This window comes from Vicugna pacos, chromosome X, assembly GCF_048564905.1.
Source record: "Vicugna pacos chromosome X, VicPac4, whole genome shotgun sequence".
NCBI classification, from domain to species: Eukaryota; Metazoa; Chordata; class Mammalia; order Artiodactyla; family Camelidae; genus Vicugna; species Vicugna pacos.
The window spans coordinates 113,043,364-113,070,269 of NC_133023.1; the positions used below are offsets into that span (position 1 = coordinate 113,043,364).

Genomic DNA, 26,906 nt, shown 5'->3' on the forward strand with positions numbered 1-26,906 from the left:
CAAGAAAAAGATAACAATCCAACAGAAAAAAATGGGAAGACTGATGCGAGCAGGTATTCCACAGAAGACAAAACGCAAATGGCAGAGCTGAAAATATATATACTGTATGAGTTTTTTGTAACTGCAGTCAGAAAGTACCATACACTGGGAGGTTTAAAACAACCAAGATTTAGTCTCTCACAATTTTGGAGGTCAGAAGTCTGCAATCAGGGTATTGGTAGGGCTGGTTCCTGCTGAATCTGTTCCATCCCCTCTCCTTGCTGTTCCTTGGCCTGTAGACACATCACTCCAATCTCTGCCTCTAGCTTCATAAGGCCCTCTCCTCTCTGCGTTGTGTGTCTGTTTTTCTCTTCTTATAAGGACACTCGTCACTGGATTAGGGGTCGCTACTCCAGTTATGACCTCATCTTAACTAATTATATTTGCAAAGACCCTGTTTCCAAATGAGGTCACATTCTGAGGTTCCAGGTGAACATGAATTTGGGGGACACTATCCAACCCAGCTCATATACTCTATGACCTGGTAGATATACCTACTGAACTGTACATATATGTGCACCATAAGACATATATGTAATTGTCTGCAGCACCATTAGCCATACTAGCCAAAGTGGGAAGCCACTCCAATGTCTCTCAACAGTAGAAGGGCTGAGGGGCTGGCAGAATATTTACTCAGGGGAATAGCAGTCATGTTGCTATTATGCAATGACTCCCATTAACCTCCCAACTTTGAGTAGAGAATCTAGACACAAAATGTAATACTGAACAATTCCATTTATATAAAGTTCCTCAAACAAACAAAACAAAACCACCGTATTTAGGGATGCATGCTTCATTTATGCTCTGGTCTGAATGTCCGTGTCCCCTCCAAATTCCTGTTGAAACCTAATGCCCTAATGGTCTTCAAAGGTGGGGCCTGTGGGAGGTGCTTAGGTCAGGAGGGTTAAGTCCTCATGATGGGTATCTGGAGCCTTATAAACAGGCTCCAGAGAGTTCCCTCACCCCTTCTACCAAGTGAAGATACAATGAGAAGTCTGCAACCTGGAAGAGGGCCCTCCCTCTACCCTGATGGCACCCTGATCTTGGACTTCCAGCCTCCGGAATTGTGAGCAATACATTTCTGCTGCTTGTAAGCCCCTTTGCCTTGTTCTCACGGCAAGCACAGTGTGGAGTTCGGGGGCTTTGGCAGGAATGTTCCAGGGCCCGGTCACTTGCTTTGTGGGTGTTGAGAGACTCCCACAGTGGAGGTAGGGGTCTCCTGATCCTCATATCACAGCTACAGTGGGGTGTCCTTGAACCTGCCTTCCAGTTCATCTCCTGCCTGGCAATGGGCAAGGAGAATTGCTCCCGAAGGGAAGGGGGAGACTGAATAATTGTGAATAATGATGCCATCTGCCACGGCCCCTGAGACATCTTGCACTCAGAGGTCAGGAAGAGCCTCACAGCCAACCACGGGAACCACAAGATGCACCCCCAGCATCGGCCAACAGTAGAATAAAACCAGGGGTGGTGGAAGGCTCACACACTGGATTGTGCAAGGATGGTACTACACAACCTGCGTCCTCTGTGTGGAACTATGAGCAGGGCGATGCCATTTCATCATCTCAAGTACGAGCAGACTAAGCACTAGATGGTTTAGCGACACATACGTAAGTGGTCAATCTCTAGGGAAAAAAAGGAGGGAACAATAAACACCAAGTTCAGGCTAGCAATTACTTCTGGGGGTGAGGCAGGGAAAAAGGGATTTGAGGGATACAGATTCCTAGCCAAAGAATTGGCAGTGGCCTCTGAAGTCTGGGGCGGGGTGAAGAGGGCTGCTTTTACTGTATATTTCATATACTGGAAACGTGTAAGACAGCTTGTACATGTCTATGTAACACTCATGTAATTGCTGTAGCACATAAATATCACACATAGTTTAGTATGTGTTCAATATTATATTAAGACAATTTAAGAAGGCGAGGGGATGATGAGGGCCCAGAAGGATTTTAATGAAGAAATGCCTTTACCCTAAAAAGAAAGCCCCAGGACAGAAGGTGCCCATGGGTGCTGTCAACATTGAGGGAATGACAGCTTGGATATCACCTTGTGGTCAAAGCAGACTCACGTGGGTGCCACTCTTTGCACTTCCCTCCCAGCCCTGTGTCTTCCCGCTTTTGAACACCTATCACCCTGTGTTGTGGCCTACATTATTCCACATCTCCTCTAGACCAGATTCTGAACTTTTTTTGGTGTGGGGGGAGTCAATTAGGTATATTTACTTATTTATTTTATTTTTTAATGAAAGTACTGGGGACTGAACTGAGGACCTTGTGCAGTTTAAGCATACAATCTACCACTGAGCTATACCCTCCCCCCCAGATTGTGAACTCGAGGAGCAGGGTCCGCGTCTGACTCAATGCCTGGCCCAGAGCAAGTGCTTCAGGAAGCTGGGAAGGTCACCACTCCAGGGACACCTGGCAACTGAGGGAAGGGAAAAAAAAGCAGCCAAGGGCTTTTCTCCCCTAAGGATGGGGAGCAAGAGACCGCTGGCCAGCAAGATCACAATTTCAAGAATGTCTTTGCCTTGAAATTTTTTTAAATGGTGCCCTTTGTGTTCCTAAATTTGCCCATGGCCACTGGCTCCTCTTGTCAGTCTGTGTCACTGCTCTCCTGGTCCCCAAGGTCCATCGACAGATTTCACTCTCATGGCACTGTTATAGAACTTTCCTCTTAAAATGGGTCCCTTGCCAGGTCTGTTCTGGGCCTGGAGGACGTCAGCTACGCTGTGACGCCCTGGTTAGGGGCCCTCATGCTCTTCCCCTACCGGGGGCTGGGCCGACCAGGATCTCCAAGCAGGACTTTGGTGAGTGACTGACTGACTGAAGGAATGCAAGTAAGCCCCAGGGCAGCCAGCAAGCCCAGCCAAAGCTGCCCTACCTCCTGCCCCTCCATCAACCTGGCCAAGCCCCTTTCATCTTTCTCCTATCTCATCTGCTCTGCTCACCAGAGCCAGACTAGCCCTTTAAAATACAAATTAAATCAGGGCACTAGGACTTCAAACTTCTTCAGGGCTTCTGGGGATACAGCCAGCACCAGCATAAGCTCCCCTCACCTGGCCTGGCCACTGCCACTTGGGGACCCTACAAATACCCTGAACTTAACTATCCCCAACTGATCTCATCTCCCAGTCCCCAACTCCAAGAGCCACCTTCAGCTGCTGTCTCCCCTGACCATGTCCAGCCCACCTCTTTTCTTTAGCTCAACTGTCACCATCCTAGCCATCCTAGTGCGAGTCACACTGGTGACAACCAGGACTACAATCTCAGAAGCAGTTTCTCTGACAAGTGGAGGTGATCAGTGGCCTATCAGCCACATGGAGCTGGGTGGGAGTCACTGTGTGCAAGGTGCAGTGGCTCCCAGCACCTAGTCCCTCCTTCTGCTGTGCTTTTTTCCTACAAGGCAGTGAGAGTTCTGCACACAGACTGAATTCTGCCAATGAGATGGTGTTTGAGGGGCGGGGGTGGTAGTAGCAGTGGCTGGACAGTGTCCCAGTGTCCAGTTATGATTGCCCCAATTTTTGCAGCAACAAATGGTGATGCAATTGATCGCTTTGTATGTGCATCCTGTATTTCTGCTGAATGGATCCCTAAGAGGGAAACTGCTTGGTTAAAGGTCACACACATTTTAGCTTGTTGGATGCTGCCAACTTATCCTCCAAAAAAGTTCTACCAATTGATATTCTCACCACTGTGTAGGTGAGACTCTGTTTCCTAACATCCTTGCTGCTGACAATGGGCAGTATCAAACGTTCATCTCTCTGTATTTTTGTCATGAAAAATATCAAGCATGTAGTGTTAGCTTCCCAGGACTGCTGTAACAGACCAGCACAAACTGGCAGTCTTAAACCAACAGAAATTTATTCTCTCAGTTCTGGAGGCTAGAAGTCCAAAATCAAGGTGTCAAGAAGGCTGTGCTCCCTCTGAAAGTGCTAGGGAGGAATCTTTCTTTGCCTATTCCAGCTTCTGGTGGCTCCAGGAGTTCCTTGGTTTGCAGCTACAAAACTGTCATCAACTGGCCTTCTTCCCTGTGTGTCTGTGTCTAAATCTCCCTCTTCTTATAAGGACACTAGTTATTGGATTTAGGGCCCACCCTAATCCAGCATGACTTTATCTGCATCTGCAAAAATCCTATTTCAAAATAAGGTGACATTTACAAGTTCTGGATAGACATGAATTTCAGGGGGATACTGTTCAACCCACTACATGTAGCAAGGTCAAAAAAAAGCTTATGGTGAACACCCATATACTCACCCCCTAGATTCTGCCATTAACATTTTACTATCGTTGCTTTATCATACACCTATCTCTGTACTTAAATTTCTCTCCTTTTTTTAATGGAGGGACTGGGGATTGAATACAGGAGTTCATGCATGCTAAGCATGCACTCTACCACTGAGCTATAGCCACCCCCTCTCTCCATTTTATTTTTGGTGCATTTCAAACTAAGTTGCAAACATCAGATCACTTCCTCCTAAATAAAACCGTGTACATATCCTTAACAAGAATTCAATATTTGGTTATAGTTATTGGGTTTTTTGCTTGCTTCTAATGGTCACCAATCTGAGAAATCAAAAATGGCACAGAAAAAGGTGAAAGTCTCCTAATTCGTTTGAGGTGGTGTCTCCCATCTTCTGACTCTAGCTGTCACTTTTCTCTCTTAAAGGCAAACTTCGAGAAAGGACAATCTACACCGTGCCTCCGCTTCCCCACACTGTCATTGCTCTTGCCAAATTGTTGTTGCTAAGTCCAAGAAAGTTCTCCATCCTCATCTTACCTGCTTCCTAGCAGTTGACAATGACATTGTTAATCATGGTGTCCTTGAAACTAGGTTTCCCTGGATTTTCCCCTCCTCTCTGATGCTCCTCCTCCTTGCCCACTGTAAGTGCTGGTGTTCCTCCTCTTCTCTCCTCACCTGTGTCAGGTAGGGTTCATCTGCAGGAAAAAAAGCCAAACCACTCTTGCTATTTTAAGTACTGAGAAGATTAAAACGGAGAGGCAAAGCCGCGCCTGTAGGGACCAGTGGAGCAGAGACCACCCCGGCCCCGCCCCACTCCTTCTGCGGGGTCGAAGCCCGAGGCGTCGGCGGGCGGTGGGAACCGGCGGAGCTCGGCCCCACCCCCATTCCTACTTGGAGCGTGCGCGCCTGGAGGCATGTACAGCCAACCAGTAAAAAGGAGCATCTGTGAGTGGCATTTACGTCGCCCAATCATCTGGGGGTTTGGAGAGCCGGCTTGCTCCTGGGCCAATGGCGGCTCGAGGCGGAGCTCGGGCGGGGGCGACGGTCACCTGATCTGCGGCGGCAGTGGTGGGTTGAGGCAGTGGAGGCCGAGAGGTTATGATGGCGGCGACTGTGGTGGCTCGAGTGCTGGCGGGGACGCGACGGGCCCCGGCGCTCTGGCAGATGCGGTGGCTGCCGCTGGTGCTGGTGCTGGTGGCGGTGGCGGCGGCGTCAGAGCAGCAGGTGCCGCTGGTGCTGTGGTCGAGTGACCGGTGAGCGGGGCGGGCCCGGGCGGGCTGCGCTGCGCGCCGCGGCGGCTGGGTGCCCTCGACCAACTCCGGGGCTGTCCTTGGCGAGAGGCGGCGAGGCCCAGAGGGGGACTGACCCTTTCTCGGCGGCTCGTAGTGAATCGGCTGGGTCAGAGGTCTAGGTCCTATGCATCAAGCTGGGACCCCATGGGCTTCGGATTTTAACCCATACACCCCCACTTGACAGCACTCCTTCTGTTCCTTGCCAGAGACTTGTGGGCTCCTGCGGCCGACACCCACGAGGGCCATATCACCAGCGACATGCAGCTCTCTACCTACTTAGACTCCGCCCTGGAGCTGGGCCCCCGCAATGTGCTGCTGTTCCTGCAGGACAAGGTGCGCCTGTCCCAGCCCTTTCTCCCTCCGTTATCAGGAGGCAGGCAGGTCCCCTCCTCCCCAGGACACTGAGGCCCATTCCCCAAGGGAAGCTTCAGTGACCTTGTCCCAACTGTAGGAAGGTGTGGCTCCTGTCTTGAGAAGGCCTGTAGAAGGTTCAGTGAGAATGCTGAGGGCTGGGAAATGGCACCCACTTGATAGGGGAAGTAAAGGGTCAGAGGCCAGATGCCTACTGAGTACCAAACCCTCATCTGAGCTACTCTACATGGTAGAGATTATTGATCCTGTTTACAGATGAGAAGACAGATGCCCAAGGATGGTCAGTGACTTGCCCAAGGTCACACAGCTAATGGGTGGCACAGTTGTGATTCTAACTGTAACAATCGTAAGAGAGGTAGTTGAAAAATGATCACTTACTGAGTCCTTCATTTGCACTATGTTAAGTTGATGTCATTATTTTGGTTTTACTGCCAAAGAAGCTAAAACTTGTAGAGGTACAAGGATTGGCTGAAGTTCCATGGTTTATGCACACCACACTGGGTTCTTGTCTAAATTTGTTGGACACCTGCTCACACCCAGCACACTGTTTTCCCTCCCACCCAGGTCTTTCTGTCCCCAAAGCAGACATATAGACCACAGGAAGATTCCAGGGGAGTGTAGGACGGGTGTTTGGGAGGTTATCAAGCCTCTGCTTGTCTGTTCCTCATTGGTGGCCTGTATGGCTCATAGCCCTTGTGGTCTTGCTCCATCGCTCTGTGGGTCTGTAGTCCTTCAGGGAGGTGGTAAATAATGTAATCAGACTGGAACTCAGTTCTTGTTCTACTGACTGACTTTGAGACACATGAAGTAACCTGCAAATGCCAGTTTCTGCATCTGTAAGATGAAGACACCACCTCCCTTGGGGCTCTGAGGAGCAGCTCTTATAATCTGTGTAAAACATCAACCTGTCTTATGGCATTCATTCATTCATTCGTCATGTGGACTACCTGCTGTGTAGCAGGCCTTGACTTTTGGGGACATAGCAGTGAGCAGAATGATCTAAGCCCTCCCCTGAAGAAGCTGATGTTCTTGTGAGGGTGACAGGTAAACGCTCAGCTGGTATGTGATGTAGTCAGCGCCGTAGTCCTCAGAGAGGAAGGAAGCAGGCTAAGGGGCCAGAGCGGCGATGCTGTCGATGCTGTCGAAGATAAAGGTGCTATCTGAGCAGAGGCCGAAGTGGTGGGAGGGATGGAGCCCAGTGGCTGTTGGGGGAAGGGCCTTCCTGGCAGAGGTAACAGCAGGTACAAAAGCCCTGGGCAAGGAGTGCCTCTGGTGAGCCCACGGAAGTGCCGGTGCGGCTGGAGTGTAGTGAATGGTAGAAAGGATTAGGAGACAGCCAGCCAGGGAGCCAGGAAATGAGGGGGGAGGCAGTTCTAAATGTGACAGGCAGCCTGGGGTGATTTTGAGCAGGGAATGCCTCAAGGACACAGTGGTGGTTCCTAGGCTGTCAGAATGAGGGCCCAGGCGGCCAGACAGGGTCAGGATTCCTGGCCAGAAGGGAGAGGAGGCCAGGCAAGTGTGTATACTAAACATGATGAGGTTAGGGCAGCTGATTACGGTCCCCTCTAGGCCTAACCAGGGAAAGTTGGAGGAAACTGGGAGTCAAGGGGCAGAAGTCCACCTAGAAGGGCATATCTAGGTCACAGAGGAAAAGGGATGGCGTCGGTGTGACTGTGGTCCAGAGAGCTCAGAAGACTTCAGTGCTTTTTCCAGCATGTCCTGAGATCTTCACCTCTCTCTCCCCTGCCGCCAAAACCAGGCGGGGAGGGGACTTCTCACCCTCCTTTGCAAAGGGTCCCACCCAGGCTGGACACCGATGGCTCTAGCTGCAGGTTCTCCTTTTCTCCAGCTTCCATCGGGGGGCCTGTGGTAAATGCTCTTGGCTGCCCCCAAGCCCCCTCCCCGCAGCTTCCCTCTTCCCTCCTCACTTCCTCTTGTGTGTAGGCAGGCGGCTGACTCTTACTCCTGAGGTGACCACAAGTCAGCTGTGCACAGACTTCCTCCCAATCCCGTGACTGCCTTCCTTGTTCGCTCAGCCCGCCGAGGGGATGCTAGAGGAAAGAAAGAGCCTTTCTCCCCATCTCCCCCGCCATGCACTGTCGCTCACTCTTTCACCCAGACTAAACGTGACTCTAAATGAGGTTTTGCTGGCCCTGCAAATGCACAGGGAAGGCGTCTGGCCCCAGCCCAGCCTTCTGAGGCTGTCTTCCCTGCTTCCCTACTAGCTGAGCATCGAGGACTTCACGGCGTACGGTGGTGTATTTGGAAACAAGCAGGACAGCGCCTTTTCTAACCTGGAGGTGAGAGTCCTCTCCCAGCTGTGAGCCCTGCAGGCCACCCTGTGCCCCTCCCCCAGCACAGTAAGAACTGTCCTCTGAGGAATCTGAGATGCTGGCTTTAGGGGGTAGAAAGGCCTTAGTGTCGGGGCCAGGGATGTGGAGTGTTTTCCTACTGACCTGGGATGAGACCCTTGTGTGGGCCTGGCTGTGGCTGGCCAGAGAGTTCTGGGGGGCTGGCCCAGGCCTGCTGGTCCCTTGCTCACTCATCCTCCTGCCTCTCCCTGTTCTCAGAATGCCTTGGACCTGGCCCCCTCGTCTCTGGTGCTTCCCGCCGTTGACTGGTATGCGGTCAGCACTCTGACTGCTTACCTGCAGGAGAAGCTCGGGGCCAGTCCCCTGCACGTGGACCTGGCCACCCTTCGGGAGCTGAAGCTCAATGCCAGCCTTCCAGCCTTGCTGCTCATCCATCTGCCCTACACAGCGAGGTACAGACCAGCCTCTGGCCCCAGGGCCCAGAGAAGGGTGAGGCTCTGGGCTTTGGTAGCACAACTCAGCCAAGGAGAACAGCCCTCCTGTTTAGCAACCTGAAGCCCTCCCGGAAGGTACCCTGTATGGCTGGAAAAGGCGGAAAGGGCCTCCAGCAGGGCTGTGACTCAGGATTCAGTGCCCAGCACTGAGCTCAGCCTGTCGGGCCTCCAGAGATGAGGCAGACGTGGGCCTTGCTGATGGGAAGCCAGGTCGCCCAGCGAGGGGCTGCTCGTGGAGCAGGTGGCAGGGCCTTGAGCGGGACAGGGAAGCCAGGGTAGAGGGGCCAGGGGTTCCAGGCAGGGCCATGAGGTGAGTAGAGGTCTGGAGGGAAGAGCTAGCTGGGTGACGGGGCTTTTGGGGAAGGATGGCGGCCTAGAGCTGAAGACACGCAAAGGGACGGATGGGAGGCAGCCTAGGCTGGTAGGGAGCTGTGTGGATTTGGGGCTCTGACCTGCCGTCTCTTCCATAGCTCGGGTCTGATGGCACCGAAGGAAGTCCTCATGGGCAATGGTGAGTGGGGGCAGGGAGGGTGCACGTTTCTGACCTCACCTAGCCCTTGGCCGCAGAGAGCTGGCCATAGTCCTCAGCCCCCCACTCCCAGGGAAGCCCGCCTGCTTCTTGGAGCGGCTGGCAGCCAAGCAGGGAAATGCTGGTCTCCAGGCCTCGCCTGCTCCAGTGGGGCCCTGCCTGGCGGAGGTATTGGGCTTTCTGGGGCCTTCTGTGTGGAGCCTGCAAAGCCAGTTTCTACTCAGGCAGTGTGAATCATAGAGACCAGAAATGTTTCAAAAAACAGCTCTGAGGACTAGTCTCTGCTATAGAGGACCGCCACTCCTCATGAAAAGGTCACTGGAGACTTCCTGCAGGCGGATCTGGAGTTTTCTGTACTTGTGGGTCTTTTCTCCCTCTGCTGAGTTGGGGCTCAGCATTAGGGAGTCAGTGGCTGAGGCCGCAGGTGTTGTGGGGGAGCTGGGGTGGGTGGGATGATGAGAAGCAGCTGCTGTTCAAGACCCTGAGTGGGAACTGAAAACATCAATGAAGGTGGAGGAAGCTGGCCCTGCAGGGGTCTCCATGGCCCACCACAGACGACATGCCAGTTGCACATTGGGGATGGGGACTTCTGGTGCTCCCTGCCTTGACGAGGTGATCCCACCAAGCACCATGGAGAGGGCACCAATGCAGCGTGGGAGAGGGCTTGGCCTGGCTTCTGCTGGCTTCTGCTCTGCAGACACTTTCTAACGGGCAGGGGAGCATGGCTGAAAGTGGCCGCCTGTGACCTGCTTCTCCGCCCTCCCCGTTACCCCTCAGATGAGGTCATCGGGCAGGTGCTGAGCATGCTCAAGTCAGAAGACGTCCCATACACAGCGGCCCTCACGGCGGTCCGCCCTTCCAGGGTATGTGTGCTTCCTCGGGGCCCCAGTGGGAGTGCTCAGAGGCCAGCGGATGAGTCAGCCTAGAGAGGGTGGCGGCTTCTCTGGGCAGGTGTTGGGGGACACGGCTGAATCGCAGAGTCCTGCTTCCTCCTTCCACGTGGCAGCTTCCCACCTAGCCCTGGCAGCCTTACCGGCTGGCATATTTGGACAGTAAGTCCAAAGGTCCCCAAGTTGGAGAGACTAGGAACATCGCAAAGGCTTAGGGGCCAACAGGGAAAAGCTTCCTGAAGGAAGGGCCTTTGAGGATGACCGGTGGGACTTCAGTTGCTCAAAGGAGTGCCCAGTGGGGGTGGCAGGGGCAGGCCACTTGGTTCAAGCTCTGCTCCCAGGGCTGTTGAGAGGCTTGTGGGCTGTTTCTGCAGGTAGCCCGTGATGTAGCCATGGTGGCTGGGGGGCTAGGTCGCCAGCTGCTACAAAGACAGTCGGTGTCGGCTGTGATCCATCCGCCTGTGAGTTACAATGACACTGCCCCCCGGATCCTCTTCTGGGCCCAAAACTTCTCGGTGACATACAAGGAACACTACGAGGATCTGACCTCGCTCACCTTTGGGGTCCAGGATCTCAACCTGACTGGCTCCTTCTGGAATGACTCTGTTGCCAGGTAAGGGCGAAGTACATGCCACTCTGTGTGTGTATGTTGGGGGTGGTGTTCACCATGGGGATGCAGGTGGTATTGCAGGGTGGGGCCGATGGGAGGGCTCTTAGAGTGGGAGTTGCTTAGAGTTCTGCCTCTTGATACCTTCTAGTTCTTGGCTGGGACCTTGTTTGTGAACACTTCCCAATCATCTGGGAACCTGAGGCCTCCCCCTCGAGCAGGCTCAAAGCCCAGCCTGGGCACCTCAGCAACCCCAAAGGGGAGCTGAAAGGAGGGGCTGTGGGCTCAGGGGAACCAGAGGAAGGAGCCCTCAGCTGGAGGTGGGGAACCTGTGTGTTGGCTGCTTCCTGACCTAGAATGTGATGGGGACTCAGTTTTCCCATCTGTCAAGTGGGGACGCTGCCTCTTCAGGTGGCTGTGAGGCCTTGGCACAGCTTATGGAGAAGTAGGCTTGAGGATGCTGCTCTGAGATGCTTGTGGCCATCCCAGAGCCTGAAAACTCACCTTTCACTCTGACCCTGCAGGCTTGCACTGACCTACGAACAACTCTTTGGTACCACGGTGACATTCAAGTGAGTCCGAAAGGCAGTTGAGGTGTGGGTGGGCTGGTCTGGCTCTGGCCTCTCCCACTGCCTGACCCCTCCTTGGCCTCACCAGGTTCATTCTGACCAACCGCTTCTACCCAGTGTCTGCCCGGCACTGGTTTACTATGGAGCGCCTCGAAATCCACAGCAACGGCTCCATCACCGCCTTCAACGCCTCCCAGGTGACGGGGCCCAGCATCTACTCCTTCCGCTGTGAGCATGTCAGCGGCGCCAACAAGGACGGCGATCTCCTGGTGCCTGGCACACAGCCCTCCCCCTGGCAGATCACTTTTCAGGACTTCCAGGTCGGCATGGGGAGGGATGGAGCCTTGAGGTGGGCAGGGAGCCTGGACTGGAGATAGCAGGGCTGGTAGAATGGGGAGGGAGCAGAGGCCTGAAGAGGCTGTGTCCTTTGGGTTTGGCCTTGGGCTCAGGAATGTAGTTGTGAGTCCTGTCCACATGAAGTGCCCATCCCGTGAGATTTGGGTTGCCCACTAGCCTGGGAACCCCAGCCCTCACTGGGCCTCCTTTTGTGGGGGCACTCGGTCCTTTCTGTCCCCCAGATCCAGGCCTTCAACGTGACGGGGGAACAGTTCTCCTATGCCAGCGACTGTGCCGGCTTCTTCTCCCCAGGCATCTGGATGGGGCTGCTCACCTCCCTCTTCATGCTCTTCATCTTCACCTACGGCCTGCACATGATTCTTAGCCTCAAGACCATGGACCGTTTTGACGACCACAAGGGCCCCACTATCTCTCTGACCCAGATTGTGTGACCCTGCGCCTGTGAGGGGTTGAGGGCATCGTGGTGTCTGGGTTGTCACTTTCCCACCTTAAAGTGTGCTGGACAGAAGGGCTTCCCCTGTTCCTACCATAGCATGAGTCCCCAGTTCCCCTTGGCCTGTCTGGCTGCCTGTTCAGCCCGCTGAGGGTCTCCCCTGGGCTGCCCCCTCCCCATCTCTACCAACAAGGTGTATATATTCTGAACAGATAGTAAATAAATCCCCTAGGCTTGGTCATTGTGAGGGAAAATCGTGTGAGTTCTAAGCCCCCTCGTCCTTCCCCTTTTTCCTTATTTATTCTCTTTTCTCCACCTTCACCCTTGCTGTTTATAGTGCTTTTGTGTAACCAGTGCTCCCTCCTCAGGCTTTATTGGGCTCCTTGCAGTAGCCAGGAGCTGGAGGTTCCCTAAGTTCGGGGAGGGGTGTGTGGAAGTACTATTTAACTGTCTTGCTTGGCTGGCATTATTGTCTTTTGGTGATGTGCTAACAATAAGCAGTACAGTGGGGTTTATTTCTTTGGCCTGAGAAGGAAAGGACCTCCATTCAGGTTGGGCTGGGTGTGATCACTGGGTTTATGGCATATTCTTGCCAGGATTGCCTGGCAGGAGCCTGGGGTGCTCCTGGTTTCCTTCCTAATAAAATAAAGACCGGTCGCCATGCTTGAGCCTCTTGTCACTTATTTCTGCGCTGGGCGCAAGGATGCGCTGGGCTGAGGGCTGAGGGCAGCGGAAGGAAACGTCCGGATGTAGCTGTACCCTAGCCAGGCCAAGCGGGAGGCGGGAAGGTCCGACCTGCTGGCTGCCTTTCCCCACGACTGGGAGGGTCTTTAGCAAGCTGGGCCTCTAACGGGAGGGGATGCAGCGCTCGGTGGGCAGGAGTGGAGGAAGGGCAGAGGTAGTCGGCACGTGAAGGGGAGACGGCCACGACAATGGTCGTCCCCATGTCCCTAGAGGGGCCGCCTCGGGATGCCGCAGCGGCGCGCACTCAGGCCGCGGGTCCGCGCCGAGCCTCCCGAGGGGCGGGGCGCGCGCGGCTCCCGCGCAGGGATCTCTCGCGGTCCGCAGCACCGGCTGTCGGCCCGCCCCGCCCGCCCGCCCCGCCCCGCCCCGCACCGCCGCGCTCCCCTCTGGGCCCCTGGCGAGCGGCGCCACCCTCGGAACTGTGCTGGTGCAGGGACCTGCGTCCCAGTAACCCTCCTGGGAGGCCAGCTGGGGAGGCGGTGGCCCCGGTCGGGCGCGGCGGAGGCGGGGAGGGGCCGGGACTCTTTGACGCGGCGGAGGGGTCGGACGGCGGCCGGTGCGCCGCCATCTTTGGTTCAGTGCGGCGGTGGCTGCGGCGGTGGCGGCGGCGGCGGCGGCGGCGGCGGCGGCTGTGGTGAAGGAGGAGGAGCCGACGGGCGCTGGCACCGAGGCCTGATCATGGATGAGGAATATGATGTGATCGTGCTGGGGACCGGCCTCACCGTAAGTGCGGCCTCCGGCGCTCGGGGCCCCTCATCGCCTTCTCCTCCCAGCGATGCTGCAGCCCCTGGCCCCATCCTCCCGTCATTGACTTCGCGGCGCTGCCACCCCCGGCTTTCGGGTTCCCGAAAAGACAGCCCCGTGCCCATTCCCCCTCGACGTATCCTCTACTCACCGCCTTGGTCTGTCTGCAAAGTGGCCCCCTTTCTGACCGCCTCCTCCCCGATTCCCTGGGCCCCGATCCCCGGCCCCTCCCGTCCTCCCTCTCCCAGCTTGCAGAGCTGGAAAACTGACCCCGACTTGGTCCGAGGTCTCTGGATGCTCCCTGACCCCGCCCACCAGGCCCCCACCCATCGCCTGCCCAGCATCACCTTCCCTCTTGTGCTAATTCTGTTGGGGATGTTGTAGTACCTCGGGTCAGGGGGCCTCGCCAGGGTGGGCCCTCATCCCTCCTCCCCGGTTCTCAGGGGGCCCAGGGAATGTTCCAGAAGGAGCAGCAGTGGGGGCAGTCACCACATTCCCGCTCCCCCACCCCAGTTTCCCATGGAGACCTCAGGCTGAGTAGTATTTGTTTGCAGCCTTTGTCCTTGGGCTGATGACAGTGACTAGTGAGGGTGTTTACCTTCCCCCAAACCCCTATGGACTGCCGCCCTGAGGGGTGCATCCTCCTTAGTCCCTCCCAAGGCTGGAAAGGCTCAGGGTCAGGGGCTCCTGCCTTTGAGGAAAGAACAGCCTAGGGTAGGGCCTGTGATTTTGAGGCCTGCTGAGCCTTTCTTCACTTCCGTTTTGGGTCCCCTTCCTTGTCCAGATAGGTCTTATCTGCGGCTCCGGCTCGTTGTGTGTTATTTGTCTTTTTGTAGGGCTCTCCGTAGACAGGTGCTTTTCTTGGTGTCTTGGTTGCTGGAAGGCCCGGTGTGGGTCTGCTGGGTACTCTCCTCCTTGTTCACTGTTTTGCCTAACAAGGTTATAAAAGGAAACCATGGTAAAATGAAGCATCTCCCCCAATTTTAGACAAGGTGACCAGCCAGGGGTGGAAGGAGCTGTCCGTCAGGGTAGAGTCCTTTTAGCTTTGCTCTCCTCTTGGGTTTGGGGGTGGGGAGCACATCAGGGCTGCTGGAGGGAACATGGGCGGGTGGGAGTGCAGCGAATGTCACCCCTCCCCTAGGAATGTATCCTGTCGGGTATCATGTCTGTGAATGGGAAGAAGGTGCTGCACATGGACCGGAACCCCTACTACGGGGGCGAGAGCTCGTCCATCACACCCTTGGAGGAGGTAGGTAGGCTGTTGGGGCCTGGGCGCATCACTCCTGCACCTCTGGCCTAGGGTGCCAAGCTGCTCCCCAGCTTCTGTGGGCAGGGGGATGGGAGAGGAAGGGGGCGGTCTTTGAGGTGTCTCTTTTTCTCTCTCCTGCTTGTAGCTGTATAAGCGTTTCCAGTTGCTGGAGGGGCCCCCTGAGGCGATGGGCCGGGGCAGAGACTGGAACGTTGACCTGATCCCCAAATTCCTCATGGCCAATGGTGAGGGAGACAAAGGAGCTTTTGTGGGGGGTGACTGGGACGACCACAGGGTGGGGTCACACTCCAGACCAGCTAGAGCTCCTGAAGGGAGCTGTGCTGATGCCGCTTCCGCTGCACCTCCCGCAGGGCAGCTGGTGAAGATGCTGCTGTACACGGAGGTGACGCGCTACCTGGACTTCAAGGTGGTGGAGGGCAGCTTTGTCTACAAAGGGGGCAAGATCTACAAGGTGCCGTCCACCGAGACTGAAGCCTTGGCTTCCAGTGAGTGTGGGTCCCCTGAGGCAGAGAATCATGGAGAGGGGGCAGCCATTCAGAGCAGGGGGCTCCTTGCCCAAGATCATATCCCCCTGGTAGTCCCAGAAGCCCGTTGCTCTGTGTTCCCTCTCCTGTCCTGGGCTGTGCCTCACAGTGGTTGCCAGGAGGGAAGTGCACACGCAGAGGGGATATGGCAGCCTTGGAAGACATCAGCCTCTGACAGACGGGGCTCCGCCTGGTCAGTGAAGCATCCCCAAGTGTCAGAGCCAGGAGGGCCTCAGAGCCTGTCCAGCCCCACCGGCTTATGGTGCAGATGGGGAAGCTGAGGCCGAGCAGCACAGAGGAGTTAACCTCAGGTCACATGGTGCTCAGAGAGGGAGCTAGGGCGCCTGCTTTCTCAGCCCGCCTGGCGGGGAGGAGAAGTTCATGTTCTGTGGTGCAAAGGTTCTTTTCACGTCACCTGCGCAGATCTGATGGGCATGTTTGAGAAGCGGCGCTTCCGCAAGTTTCTGGTGTTTGTGGCAAACTTTGATGAGAATGACCCCAAGACCTTCGAGGGCGTCGACCCCCAGAGTACCAGCATGCGAGATGTCTACCGGAAGTTTGACTTGGGCCAGGATGTCATCGACTTCACTGGCCACGCCCTGGCGCTCTACCGCACTGATGAGTGAGGGGCAGCTGGCTTGGCAAACCACCCCCCCGGCCTGCACCCTGCCTGCCCTGCTCCTGCCTGCTGCTCCCTCAGCCTGCCCCGTGCACTGCTTCTCAGCCACATGCTTGCTCACCTGTTGCCTTTTCTGTCTCTTCCCTGCATTTGACCCAGAATCTTTTCCAGGCCATTGAGGGTGGTGGGAAGGCTGGCCTGGTGCCTTGGTGGGGGTGAACTGGGGGGTCCTGCTGTTGGAGCCTCCTCTGACCCTGTTCCCTCAGCTACCTGGACCAGCCCTGTCTTGAGACCATCAACCGTATCAAGTTGTACAGTGAGTCTCTGGCCCGGTACGGCAAGAGCCCCTATCTCTACCCGCTCTACGGCCTTGGCGAGCTGCCCCAGGGCTTTGCAAGGTGAGGGCGTAGCTTTTTTCAGTTGGCGGTACCAGTGGGACTGAGGCCAGGTTCAGGAACTGCCCCCTCGAGCATCTCTGGAGCATTTTCTACTTTCCCATCGTGGTCTTGGTTTACTTTACACTACCCTCAGGTGATGGCACCACAGCAGGGCGTCAAAATCTGGAGTCGAAGAACCACAAACAGGCTTGCTTGGCTCCCAGCTTGAGTCAGGCAACACTCAGACTGGGCTCAGAACCTTGAAACCTTGAGATGGGGGTTCTCTGGTGCCCTTCACTCCGCTCCCCAGAACATTTCCGGGAGGAGCCATACCCTTATGCCACCCTCGTGCTAGCCCTGTGCAGAGTTTTCTGGGCTTAGGCTCCAGAGAGGAAGGAGCACTTCACAGTCAGTCCTGAGTTTGTGGCAGTGACAGAGCTGGGAAGAACCACCAGGTCTCCTGAGCTCTGCCGGCCTGGGACAGCCTTCTCAGCACCTCTGTGCTGGTAGGAGTCAGGGCAGGAGCACTGGTCTCCAGTTCCCCTGGGAGGGCGCCTTCACCTTCACTCTCCCTGTCCCAGATTGAGTGCCATCTACGGGGGAACATACATGCTGAACAAGCCTGTGGACGACATCATCATGGAGAATGGCAAGGTGGTGGGCGTGAAGTCCGAGGGAGAGGTGAGCCCTCCCCAAGGTGCAGGCCCGATGGCCTGGGCGGGGCTTGGCCTTCTCCTTAGAGGCTTTCTTCCCAGTGACCCTGGCTCTGTGGGGTCTGCTGCTACTCAGCCCTGAGGGCCTCGAGCCAGAACTCCAGAAGAGACTAGATAGCTGTTCCTCCTGGCAGACGTCTGTGCGTGTCAGGGCTGCTCCCTGAGGTGCAGGGGGAAGCTGTAGCTGTGGGAGAGGTGGTGGTCTCGCCTGCCAGAGCTGCCAGCCCTCTCTGTGGGCCCTGCCCCATGAACACCTCAGGGTGTGGCTGGATATGGACAAGGCCTTTGGTGCTTTCACAGGTGGCCCGCTGCAAGCAGCTGATCTGTGACCCCAGCTACATTCCAGACCGTGTGCGGAAGGCCGGCCAGGTCATCCGTATCATTTGTATTCTCAGCCACCCCATCAAGAACACCAATGACGCCAACTCCTGCCAAATCATCATTCCTCAGAACCAGGTCAATAGGAAGTCAGGTAGGCCAAGCCCCACATGACTTCGCCCAGTGCATTCTCTTTGAGGGGTTCAGCCTCTCCCTGTCAGCCTTGGGGCTGGCTCTCTGCCTGATCCCTCCAGAGAAGAACAGGGACCCACAGCACAGTCCCTGCGACTGGAGGCCCTAAGAATTGGGTGGCTTGGACTCTTCCCCTCCGTGAGGGCAGCAGCTTTGATGCTGCCCACTCTGTGGGGCTGGGGAGGGGTGGGCGGGCCTGAATTAAGCCCAGCCCCGAGGAGCCCCCCACGTGCCCGTGTTAACGGAGCCCTTCCGGCTGGCAGACATCTACGTGTGCATGATCTCCTACGCACACAACGTGGCCGCGCAGGGCAAGTACATCGCCATCGCCAGCACCACCGTGGAGACCGCAGAGCCCGAAAAGGAGGTCGAGCCGGCCCTGGAGCTGCTGGAGCCCATTGACCAGAAGTGAGGGGCTGGGAGAGGAAGGGAGCCAAGGAGACAGAGGGTGGGGATTGGGGAGTGCAAGGCTGGTGGTGAGACCTGCCTCATCCCCTCCATCTGTCCCTCAGATTTGTGGCCATCAGTGACTTGTATGAGCCCATCGATGATGGTTCCGAGAGCCAGGTAAGCAGCCTGTCCTGGCCGCGGCCCCTGGCTGTGTGCTCAGGGCCCCTGTCCAGCTCACCTCGGGCCCCGGATTCTGGCTGTTTCCAGGTGTTCTGTTCCTGCTCCTATGATGCCACCACACACTTTGAGACAACCTGCAATGACATCAAAGACATCTACAAGCGCATGACAGGCTCCGCTTTTGACTTTGAGAACATGAAGCGCAAACAGAATGATGTCTTTGGAGAAGCTGACCAGTGATTGCTGACTCCCGCCCCAGCCCCTGCGGCCCTCTCCCCCAACCCGAGTCTGTTCTTGAGGGCTGGGGAGATGCGCGTGGCTGGGAATCCCTATTTCCAGCATCCTCTGCTTCCCCCACCACATTCCTGTCACCCACTTCATTGATTCACTGACCAAATCCTTAACCTTAGTGATGGTTTGGGAGATGGGGGTTGGTTAGTATCCTCTTTCTTGGCCCTTCCTTATCTTGGGAAAAGAGAGTTCCTCTCCTTGCGTGTGTCTCTTCCCCCCACCTCTAATTCTTCTGCTCTGTTTGGGAAGAACATGGAGGAAAAGCTTACTTCTGCCCCCACCGCTCTTACCCCCACTGTAGTGGCCTTTGGAGATGCCCCCTGCCTCCCCCCACCAACTCTTACGTGTTGGAGAGAAGGGGCCCTCCTAGCACAAAGTTGCATTCCTTTCCCCATCCAACCCCTGTAATTTATTCTAATTTATTAACTTCAGCCCACCCTGTCTAAGAAGGGAGCACTGTGCCCCTCAGCCGCGCCTTGTGGTGTGGCCTCGGGCTGTGGAGCGGCTACCCTGGCCTGACCCTCCTGACCCTAGCCACCCTAGCATAGCCTAGGAAGGGAGAGGACTTGGTGTGGCCCCGTTGGAGGTTGATCTTATTTTTGTTTCTTGTCTTTGTGTCCGCTGGTACTTGCTGAGAGAGAAAGATACGTGAGCAAAGCAGAAGGAGGTGGTGGGAAAATGGACCCAAACCCCGTGTGCCCTGCCCGCCCTGTTCCTTTCCCTTCGTGGTGGGAAATCCTTATCTTGCAAAAGTGAATGTGTCCCCTTCCCCAGCCTCTAGTGTATTTCACAGAAGACAAAACCTCCCAATAAAACTGTGTTGAAACCTGAGCCCAGATATTTAGTTTTACTTCCCAAAAGCTGCCTAAGGGGCCAGGTCTTGGCTCCCTGGGCCATCATGCTCTCCTACCCAAGTCTGGGACTGTGTGTAGCTTAGTTTTGCTCCTGATGGCTGTAAAAAAAAAAGTGACATTCTTTATCAGGGAATCGCAGAGCTCCTGAACTGAAGGGGCCTATACAGAGGAAACAGGTCACATCACCCTGCCCAAGGCCACCCAGGGAATCAGTGCTGATACCAGGACTACAACCCTTGGGGATCAGTGGGGGGGAAATGGGGGAGAGGGGTCTGGCCTGGGGTGGGGTGGAGGTTGAAGTGGAGGAAGCAAAGGGGCGGGATTCCTGCCTTCAGGTCAAGAAGGAGGGGGAAGAGGGGACTAAGGCCCAGCCTCATGGTCTGCGGAAATGAAGGACTGGGGCCCAGTCTTGGGAGGGGAGTCGAGGTCAAGGAAGCAGGGGGAACCGTGGTGACTTTAGGTGGGGAGGCAGCAAGGGGGTTGAGGGGCTCTGACCTTGGGCCGGGATCAACATCAATAAAGTGAAGGGCCCCGGGGCCCAGTCCTGGGGTCAACAGGAGGAAGTAGGACTGAGGACCCAGGCTCAGGCCAGGGGTTATCGTTGAGAAACGGATGGGGAACTGAGGAAACGAGGGACCGGCAACCAGGCTCCGGTGGCCCGGGGCAGGGTGCGGGGGGTGGGTGCTGGCTTCCGGGGGCGGGGCTGCCGGGGGTCACGTGCCGGGGCGGGGCGCCTGCGCGTCCCCTGGTGGCCGACGTCACGGCGCGGGCGTCAGCTGACTGCACGGCCGCCGCCGCCGCCGCGGCTCCTGAGATTCGGCCGGGCCGTTGTCGCCTTCGCTGTCGCCGCCGCCGCCATGGCTCAGTACAAGGGTGCAGCGAGCGAGGCGGGCCGCGCCATGCACCTGATGAAGAAGCGGGAGAAGCAGCGCGAGCAGATGGAGCAAATGAAGCAGAGGATCGCCGAGGTGCGGGCCGGGCCGGGGCGCCACGGAGCATGCGCGCAGTCCGTCGCCCTGGCTCCCCGGGGCCCCGCGCGACCCCGGGCGGCGGGCGCAGAGCGCGGGCGGCGAGCCGGGGTGGGACCCTTGTTCGCTGATCTCCAGGAAGGGGCAGCAGTGAGCCGGCGACGGTTTGCTCATCTGTAAAATGGGCCCAGAAGGCTGAGACGAGCTAGGTTGTGACAAGCCTCCAAATGGAGGGAGCCACAGTCAGTAATTCCATTGTTGGCATTGGGGCGACCCTTGAGGGCACAGAGCATCCTGTTTCTGGCCCCTCAGCCCTGAGAGTCAGGCCTCTGCCCAGATCGAGTGGATACCAGGAAGGGCAGGCCTCTGGCCACTGAGGCTCATTCCAGAGCCCTTTTCACCGGGCAAAGGCAAGCAGGAGCGTCTGCGGTGCTAGCGGTTCACTAAGGGCTTCAGTGAGTGGCCCGCGGTGGTGGGCAGTCAGGAAGGAAGGAGCCCTCTGCTTGGGCCTTTGGGGGAGACTCCGTGAAAGAGCACAGACTTGGCGCAAGGGGAGAGCAGGCTCCTACCTTAGGAAGCCAGGCCCAAGGAAGTGGTTGCACACCAAGGCCCAGTTCTGCCTCGGTTCACACTTGTGCCCCAGTCCTACTGTCTCTCTGTGGACTCTGTGGCCAGCCAGAGGTACATTTCTCTGCTGGCCACTTCCTTTGGAGGCTGCTGGCCAGAGAGGGACTTACGTGGTACCAAGCGAGATGGGGCTGGGCTGGAGCCAGGAGGCCTCATGGGAAGCTGTTGGCAACATTTGAGGCCAAGAGAGAGCAACATTGCTCAGTGAGGGACTAGGCCCCTCGGCCACTCTTCTCTCCCTCTGTCACTCCTGGGCTTGGGTCTCCAGAGCTTCAATTTAAAGGCTGGGTATGAGAAACACCGAAGGCAGGTAGGACCCATGGCTCCAGGCCACCGAGTGAGCTCTGCTTTCCTGTGGGAGATGTGCAGGGGCCAGAGATAGTTGGGAAATGGCCCCGTTAGGCTCCCTCAGCACTGGAAGAGCCTCTCACAGCCCCCACGGAACCTTCCACCCACCAAGGAAAGGAGAAATGTCTTTCCCATGATCATAGTGAGTCCAGGGACAGATCTGTGACTAGAATCCAGGTCCCCACTTCCACGCTGGCCATCGCCGCTGCCCTCTCTCTGGGACAGGAGAACATCATGAAATCCAACATTGACAAGAAGTTCTCTGCACACTATGACGCCGTGGAGGCAGAGCTCAAGTCCAGCACCGTGGGTGAGCAGAACGCTAGTGGTACCCTCCCCTGGCCTGAGGCCTGCTGCTTGGCTGGCTCTGGGTGACCAACTCTCACCCCCATGTCTGCTCACTTCGCAGGTCTGGTGACCCTGAATGACATGAAGGCGAAGCAGCAGGCACTGGTGAAGGAGCGGGAGAAGCAGCTGGCCAAGAAGGAGCAGTCGAAGGAGCTGCAGCTGTGGGTTCTCTCCTCCCAGCCAGCAGCTGTCCACCCAAGATGTAGCTCCTGCTGAGATGGCGGGGATGGGGATGGGACAGGTGGCTCCTGCACATTGAAGGGGGGACCCTGTTTCATAATCAGAGCCCTGCCGATGAACTGGGAGTGCCCCAGGGCAGTAGGACTCCTCTGACTCTGGGTCAGGGGAGGGGCCTCGGGGGTTGGGGTGTGCATGATGGCTGTTTGTGCCTTGGCAGGAAGCTGGAGAAACTGCGAGAGAAGGAGCGCAAGAAGGAGGCCAAGCGGAAGATCTCCAGCCTGTCCTTTACACTGGAGGAAGAAGAGGAGGCAGGCGAGGAGGAGGAAGAGGTGGTCATGTATGAGGAGGAGCTGGAAAGGGAAGGTGAGTGCAGGCTTGGGGGACCAGGGAAGGGCCCTGCTGGCAGAGCTGTGTCCTGGATTCTGGCTTGAGAGTAAAGAAGGACATCTACCGCCCAGCGCCGTTCGACCGCTGCATTCGTGGTCCCAAACCTCCTGAGTCCAGACAGGAGAGAAAGGGAGACGTCTTCGCAGTGTGCAGAGCTGGGGCGGGGGGCTTGCTCTCAGTGGCAGAGTGCGTCAGAACCCAGTATGCCATCTCTGGGCGGGGGTGTGGGGTCTTCAGTGCAAGAGGATGCCAGACAGGCTGGTGCCCGATCATGAAGGTTCTAGAAGCTGCTCTTCATTTGTGCCACAGAGGATGGACAGTGGAGAAGAGATGATCTAGACCAGGTTGGCCAGTAGAACTTTCCAGAATGATGGAAACGTTCATGTTTGGGTGGCCACTGAGCATGTCGCTTGTGTGACTAGGGCGCCAGACTGTTCATTCTGTTTGATTAATTTCAGTGGAAGTTGACACAACAGCAGAAATTAAGTGGCTATCAGTTGGACAGTGCAGGTCTTGCCCGATGGAACAAGGGGCACCAGGGACAACTCGGGAAGGCTGGTGAGCAAGGACAAAGCCATCATGGGGCCCCTGTGTGCCGTGCACCTGCCTCCCAGCCGAGGCGGATGGCCAGAAGCCGGCCACTGTCCCTGTCCTTGTGGGAGTCAGGCGGGTCAGCGTGTACCTTGCCGGTGCCCCAGGCCAGCCCAGGGCTCAGAGGAAGCGCCCCATGGGGGCGGGGGAGGACAGGGATGGGACAGGATGAGGGGAGTTTCATTAGAACCCAGAGAGATGAGGGGGTGGGGGAGTGTGTGCAGTCAAGAGATGAGCGTGCCCAGAAGCGGAGCAGGCAGGAGTGGACACATTTGAGAACTTGGGAGGGTGTGTTGCAGGCCTGGGCTGGTTTAGAAAGCCTGATGGCCAGGGAATGGTATGGAGAAGAACCGACACAGGGGATGGCTGCATGGCTTGGGGACTGGCTGGCTGTCATAGCTTTGATGGCAACAGCCACTGCTGTCAGGAGGAAGTGCCTGCCAGCCTCCCAGGGGAAGCGCCCGGGGCTCTTTTCAGTACTGTTTAGTAAAAGTGAGTATCTAGCAACATTTGGCATCTAGAACATCACCGTTGGCAGGTCAGTTGCGTCCAGCGGGAGCTGCACGTGTCACTGGGGCGTTGTGAGCACTTCCTCCCTCGGGAGCTTTGTTTTGGGGGCCCAACCATGGGTAGCTGGTGTGGGAGTGTTGTAAATTCTCTAGGCTCTGGAACCCCTGCCCTGGCGTGTGGGGGCATCTTCTAGGTCCGTGTTTCTCAAAGAGTGCTGCAGGGACCCCTGGGGGTCTCTGAGACCCTTTCAGGGGGGTCTGCAAAGTCAAAACTGTTTTCATAATCGTGCTAAGATACTCTCAGCCTGTTGCACTCTTATGTTTTCATGGTGGAGTTTTCCAGAGGCCAAGTGACGTGGCATGACGCCATCCCTCTGACAGCTGATGGAGTGGGTGCTCTCATTTTCTTGGGTCCTTGTTTGAGTGTCCAGGGTGCCAAGACCATCCAGTTGAAGAATCACTGTTCTAGTTCATCTGCATCCTCACTGGGGAAACTGGCTCGGGCACTGGTGGCCATGGGACTTTGGGCTTCCATTTCTTCACTTGGTAAAAAGGAATGTCGTTCCTTTTGGAGGCTGTTGTGAGGAGCAGATGAGACATCAGCTATGTGACCATGAGAGCACAGCTCCTGTCATGGAGGGGCCCCTCCCTGAGCATCCACCCCTCTGTGGATGCCCTGCCCCTCAGTGCAAAGGGCCTTCTCTACATCAGACGCTGGTACTGAGGCCTTCCGTCCCCTGAGGCACTCCATGTCATAGCTGATGGGAAGAACGAGGTACCCCGTCTCCTGTTCAGCTTTTGCTGGTGGAGACCAAGGTGAAGGCTCCTTGCCAAGGGTGCTTTTTATAAAGGTTTCCGTAGGTGCTATGAAGAAGACTGCACAGGCCATTGTGGCTGGGAGCAGAGGGTGGTGCGTCCCAGCCAGGACTGTCCAAGAAGCATCCAGGGTGGTTGCGTTTGAGCTGAGGCCTGAGTGACAAAGGTCCAGGGTGCCCCAGAAGAGCTGATTCCTGTGTTTCCTTTTGCTTCAGAGGTCACCACAAAGAAGAGGAAACTGGGGAAGAATCCAGATGTGGACACCAGCTTCCTGCCTGACCGAGACCGGGAGGTAAAAATAGCCTGACCCTGTGCGGGGTAGAGGCCTTTGCTTAAGGAGTGGGGCCTGGCGTGCGCCCTCAGCAGCCCGGGGCCTCCCTCCGTTGCCCGATTTCCTCTTGCAGGAGGAGGAGAATCGGCTCCGGGAAGAGCTCCGGCAGGAGTGGGAAGCCAAGCAGGAGAAGATCAAGAGTGAGAGCTCCCTGGGTGGGATATGTGGGCCAGCGCTGGGGCGCCGGGTCAGCGGGAGGCCAGGGCTGGGGGCGGCTCAGGCTCTCCTGCCGCAGTCCTCTGGGCAGTGCTCCAAGCCCCAGGGAGCTGGCAGGGAGCAGGGACCCCTGGGTCTATAGGCCAAGAGGCAGTTCTGTTTTGTAGGCGAGGAGATTGAAATCACGTTCAGTTACTGGGATGGCTCTGGACACCGGCGAACAGTCAAGGTGGGCGGTGTGGGGCCTGCACCCCATTCTACATGCCTCTCGGGTGCAGCCTGCTTTGCATTCAGTGGGAGGGGACTTTCAATCCTGATAAAACCTGCAGGTCCCTTTGTGTGGGTGGCCCCTGGGGAGAGCAGGGAAGAGGGCTCGGCCCCCCGTAGGGGTCATGAGGGTTCCGGGACCCCTGCAGGCCACTGCCTTCTCGAGAACCCTTCTCCAGGTTTCCATCTTCCCTTCCTGACTCCCTGGTTCCCTGCACACCTGTCCTCCGGCCGCTCTTGCAGATGAAAAAGGGCAACACAATGCAGCAGTTCCTGCAGAAGGCACTGGAGATCCTGCGCAAAGACTTCAGTGAGCTCAGGTGGATGCCTGGGCGTGTCTGAGTGTGTGCACGGGGCCCTTGGCGGCTGCAGCTGTGGTCTCAGTCCTGGTGCCAGAGACCGCAGTGGTGGCTGCTGCTCATGGCATGCTGGGCGCTGGGTTCCTGCGAGGAAGGTCAGGCTCCCTTTCCATCCCTCTCACCATGGGGACCTCAGCTGGGAGCGCCTGCCCCATTTCTGTAGCCCAGAGGTGGAGGACGGGGGCGCTAGCTCCGGGTGTACCAGACCTTGCAAGCAGCCTCACAGCATCTTTCTTCCACACCCTCCTGCCTTTCTCTTTCAGGTCAGCAGGAGTGGAGCAGCTCATGTACATCAAGGAGGACCTAATCATACCCCACGTGAGTCCCTTCTCCTGCAGCCCCGGGGGGGCAGGGTGGCAGCGGGAGGGTCACGGGCTTCGGAGTGCCTCGGAGCTTTGAGGGAGAGCCCCCACTTCGCTCTGGGTGGGTGGGCGGTCAGGAGAGGCTGAGACGGGTCATCAGTAGTCACTTTCCCACCCTTGGCCCCTAGCACCACAGCTTTTACGACTTCATTGTCACCAAGGCACGAGGAAAGAGTGGTGAGTGCGCCTGGTGCAGCCCCCCTTCCCCGAAACTGGCCCCTAGCCTTGCAGGGCAGAGGTATGAGGGTGGGCCGACCCTTTCTCCCCTGCAGGGCCTCTCTTTAACTTCGATGTTCACGACGATGTGCGGCTGCTCAGTGACGCCACAGTGGAGAAGGATGAGGTACTGTGGTGCGGGGGCGCTGGGCGGGTTGGGGAGGAGAAGGCAAGCCCTGGGTGGCCCTGAGCCGCAGAGCCTGGCCCTTCTCCCTTCCCCAGTCGCACGCAGGCAAGGTGGTGCTGAGGAGCTGGTATGAGAAGAACAAGCACATTTTCCCCGCCAGCCGCTGGGAGCCCTACGACCCCGAGAAGAAGTGGGACAAGTACACGGTAAGGAAGCCCCTCGAGCTGCGGGCGGGAGGCAGCCTGGCCAGGGCTGGGCGCGCCACCCGGAGAAGACCAGAGATGGAGATGACACCCCCTGCTCCTCCCCACAGATCCGGTGAAGGTGGAGGTGCACGGTCCCCCTTTCCCCGCGGCTCCAGGACTCTGGGCACCTGGCCCTCTCTCTGAGACAGGATGGGCCAATCATCTGCTGCTCCGGCGCTGTCATTACTGCTTTTTTCTTTTATGATAAAGAAACGTCCATGTCAGTTGGAGCACCTGCACTGTTTCATTGAAAAAAATTTTTTTATTGAGATAAAACTCGCATAATGTGAAATTCACCATTTTGACCACTGGCAAGTGTACCATTCAGGGTTGTTTAGTACATTCACACTGTTGTGAGTCACCCCAAAAGGAGACCCCACATCTGTTAGCAGTACCCCCCAGCCCCTCGCACCCCCAGACTACTTTCTGTCTGGATGGATTTGCCTGTTCTGGAAGTTTCGCATAAATGGAATGATATGATGTTTCTGCTCTTTGTGTCTTCCAAGAAACTGTTTTTGGCAGGGGTGGGAGGGTGAAAGGGGACTGGATGGGAAACTGAGTCTGTGGAGGGAGGAGGGGGCATCTGCAAGGCAGCCGGTCCTCACAGGGGCGCGGGCACAGTGGTGCAGTTCATCACTGTGGGTAGGAGACACATTCCTCCTCGGGCCTCCCTCCCGGGCCCCTGGGCTCCTTTTGTGTCTCCGAGCTGCCTGTTCCAGA

The 26,906-nt window shown here is 56.8% G+C and overlaps 3 protein-coding genes across 7 annotated transcripts; all 3 read left to right on the forward strand.

Annotated features, from left to right (window-relative positions):
- The first annotated feature begins 5,319 nt into the window (after positions 1-5,319).
- Positions 5,320-12,796, forward strand: ATP6AP1 (ATPase H+ transporting accessory protein 1). The gene is made up of 10 exons (XM_072956156.1): positions 5,320-5,531; positions 5,777-5,903; positions 8,168-8,242; positions 8,513-8,706; positions 9,219-9,259; positions 10,055-10,140; positions 10,542-10,780; positions 11,299-11,346; positions 11,432-11,663; positions 11,922-12,796. The coding sequence occupies exons 1-10, from the start codon at positions 5,377-5,379 to the stop codon at positions 12,129-12,131; spliced, it is 1,407 nt and encodes a 468-aa protein (XP_072812257.1). The 5' UTR covers positions 5,320-5,376; the 3' UTR covers positions 12,132-12,796.
- A 444-nt stretch (positions 12,797-13,240) lies between these two features.
- GDI1 (GDP dissociation inhibitor 1) lies at positions 13,241-19,326 on the forward strand. The gene is made up of 11 exons (XM_006219551.4): positions 13,241-13,600; positions 14,763-14,870; positions 15,016-15,115; positions 15,242-15,376; positions 15,839-16,037; positions 16,301-16,432; positions 16,993-17,092; positions 17,425-17,596; positions 17,898-18,042; positions 18,147-18,201; positions 18,292-19,326. Exons 1-11 carry the CDS (start codon positions 13,556-13,558, stop codon positions 18,442-18,444), a joined length of 1,344 nt encoding a protein of 447 aa, XP_006219613.1. The 5' UTR covers positions 13,241-13,555; the 3' UTR covers positions 18,445-19,326.
- A 758-nt stretch (positions 19,327-20,084) lies between these two features.
- On the forward strand, positions 20,085-26,666 carry FAM50A (family with sequence similarity 50 member A). 5 transcript variants are annotated; one of them, XM_072955983.1, is made up of 13 exons: positions 20,085-20,317; positions 21,518-21,602; positions 21,702-21,801; positions 22,038-22,183; positions 24,339-24,415; positions 24,528-24,609; positions 24,778-24,839; positions 25,121-25,197; positions 25,500-25,554; positions 25,727-25,775; positions 25,871-25,941; positions 26,037-26,147; positions 26,255-26,666. In XM_072955983.1, the coding sequence occupies exons 1-13, from the start codon at positions 20,207-20,209 to the stop codon at positions 26,261-26,263; spliced, it is 1,035 nt and encodes a 344-aa protein (XP_072812084.1). In that variant the 5' UTR covers positions 20,085-20,206; the 3' UTR covers positions 26,264-26,666. The 5 variants fall into 5 exon arrangements, 4 of the variants coding, with proteins under 4 accessions (XP_072812084.1, XP_072812085.1, XP_072812086.1 ...); XM_072955984.1 differs by having other exon boundaries at positions 24,528-24,594; XR_012067464.1 differs by lacking the exon at positions 25,727-25,775.
- Positions 26,667-26,906: the final 240 nt, after the last annotated feature.

Excerpts from the sequence above, each read along its gene's own strand:
- ATP6AP1 (XM_072956156.1), top strand. The coding sequence starts at position 5,377 with ATGATGGCGGCGACTGTGGTGGCTCGAGTGCTGGCGGGGACGCGACGG. Across the intron at positions 5,532-5,776 it reads GTGCTGTGGTCGAGTGACCG|AGACTTGTGGGCTCCTGCGG; the intron begins GTGAGCGGGGCG and ends GTTCCTTGCCAG. Across the intron at positions 8,707-9,218 it reads CATCTGCCCTACACAGCGAG|CTCGGGTCTGATGGCACCGA; the intron begins GTACAGACCAGC and ends TCTCTTCCATAG.
- GDI1 (XM_006219551.4), top strand. The coding sequence starts at position 13,556 with ATGGATGAGGAATATGATGTGATCGTGCTGGGGACCGGCCTCACC. Across the intron at positions 15,377-15,838 it reads GACTGAAGCCTTGGCTTCCA|ATCTGATGGGCATGTTTGAG; the intron begins GTGAGTGTGGGT and ends TCACCTGCGCAG. Across the intron at positions 16,433-16,992 it reads CTGCCCCAGGGCTTTGCAAG|ATTGAGTGCCATCTACGGGG; the intron begins GTGAGGGCGTAG and ends TCCCTGTCCCAG.
- FAM50A (XM_072955983.1), top strand. The coding sequence starts at position 20,207 with ATGGCTCAGTACAAGGGTGCAGCGAGCGAGGCGGGCCGCGCCATGCAC. Across the intron at positions 21,603-21,701 it reads GCTCAAGTCCAGCACCGTGG|GTCTGGTGACCCTGAATGAC; the intron begins GTGAGCAGAACG and ends CTCACTTCGCAG. Across the intron at positions 24,416-24,527 it reads TGCCTGACCGAGACCGGGAG|GAGGAGGAGAATCGGCTCCG; the intron begins GTAAAAATAGCC and ends TTCCTCTTGCAG.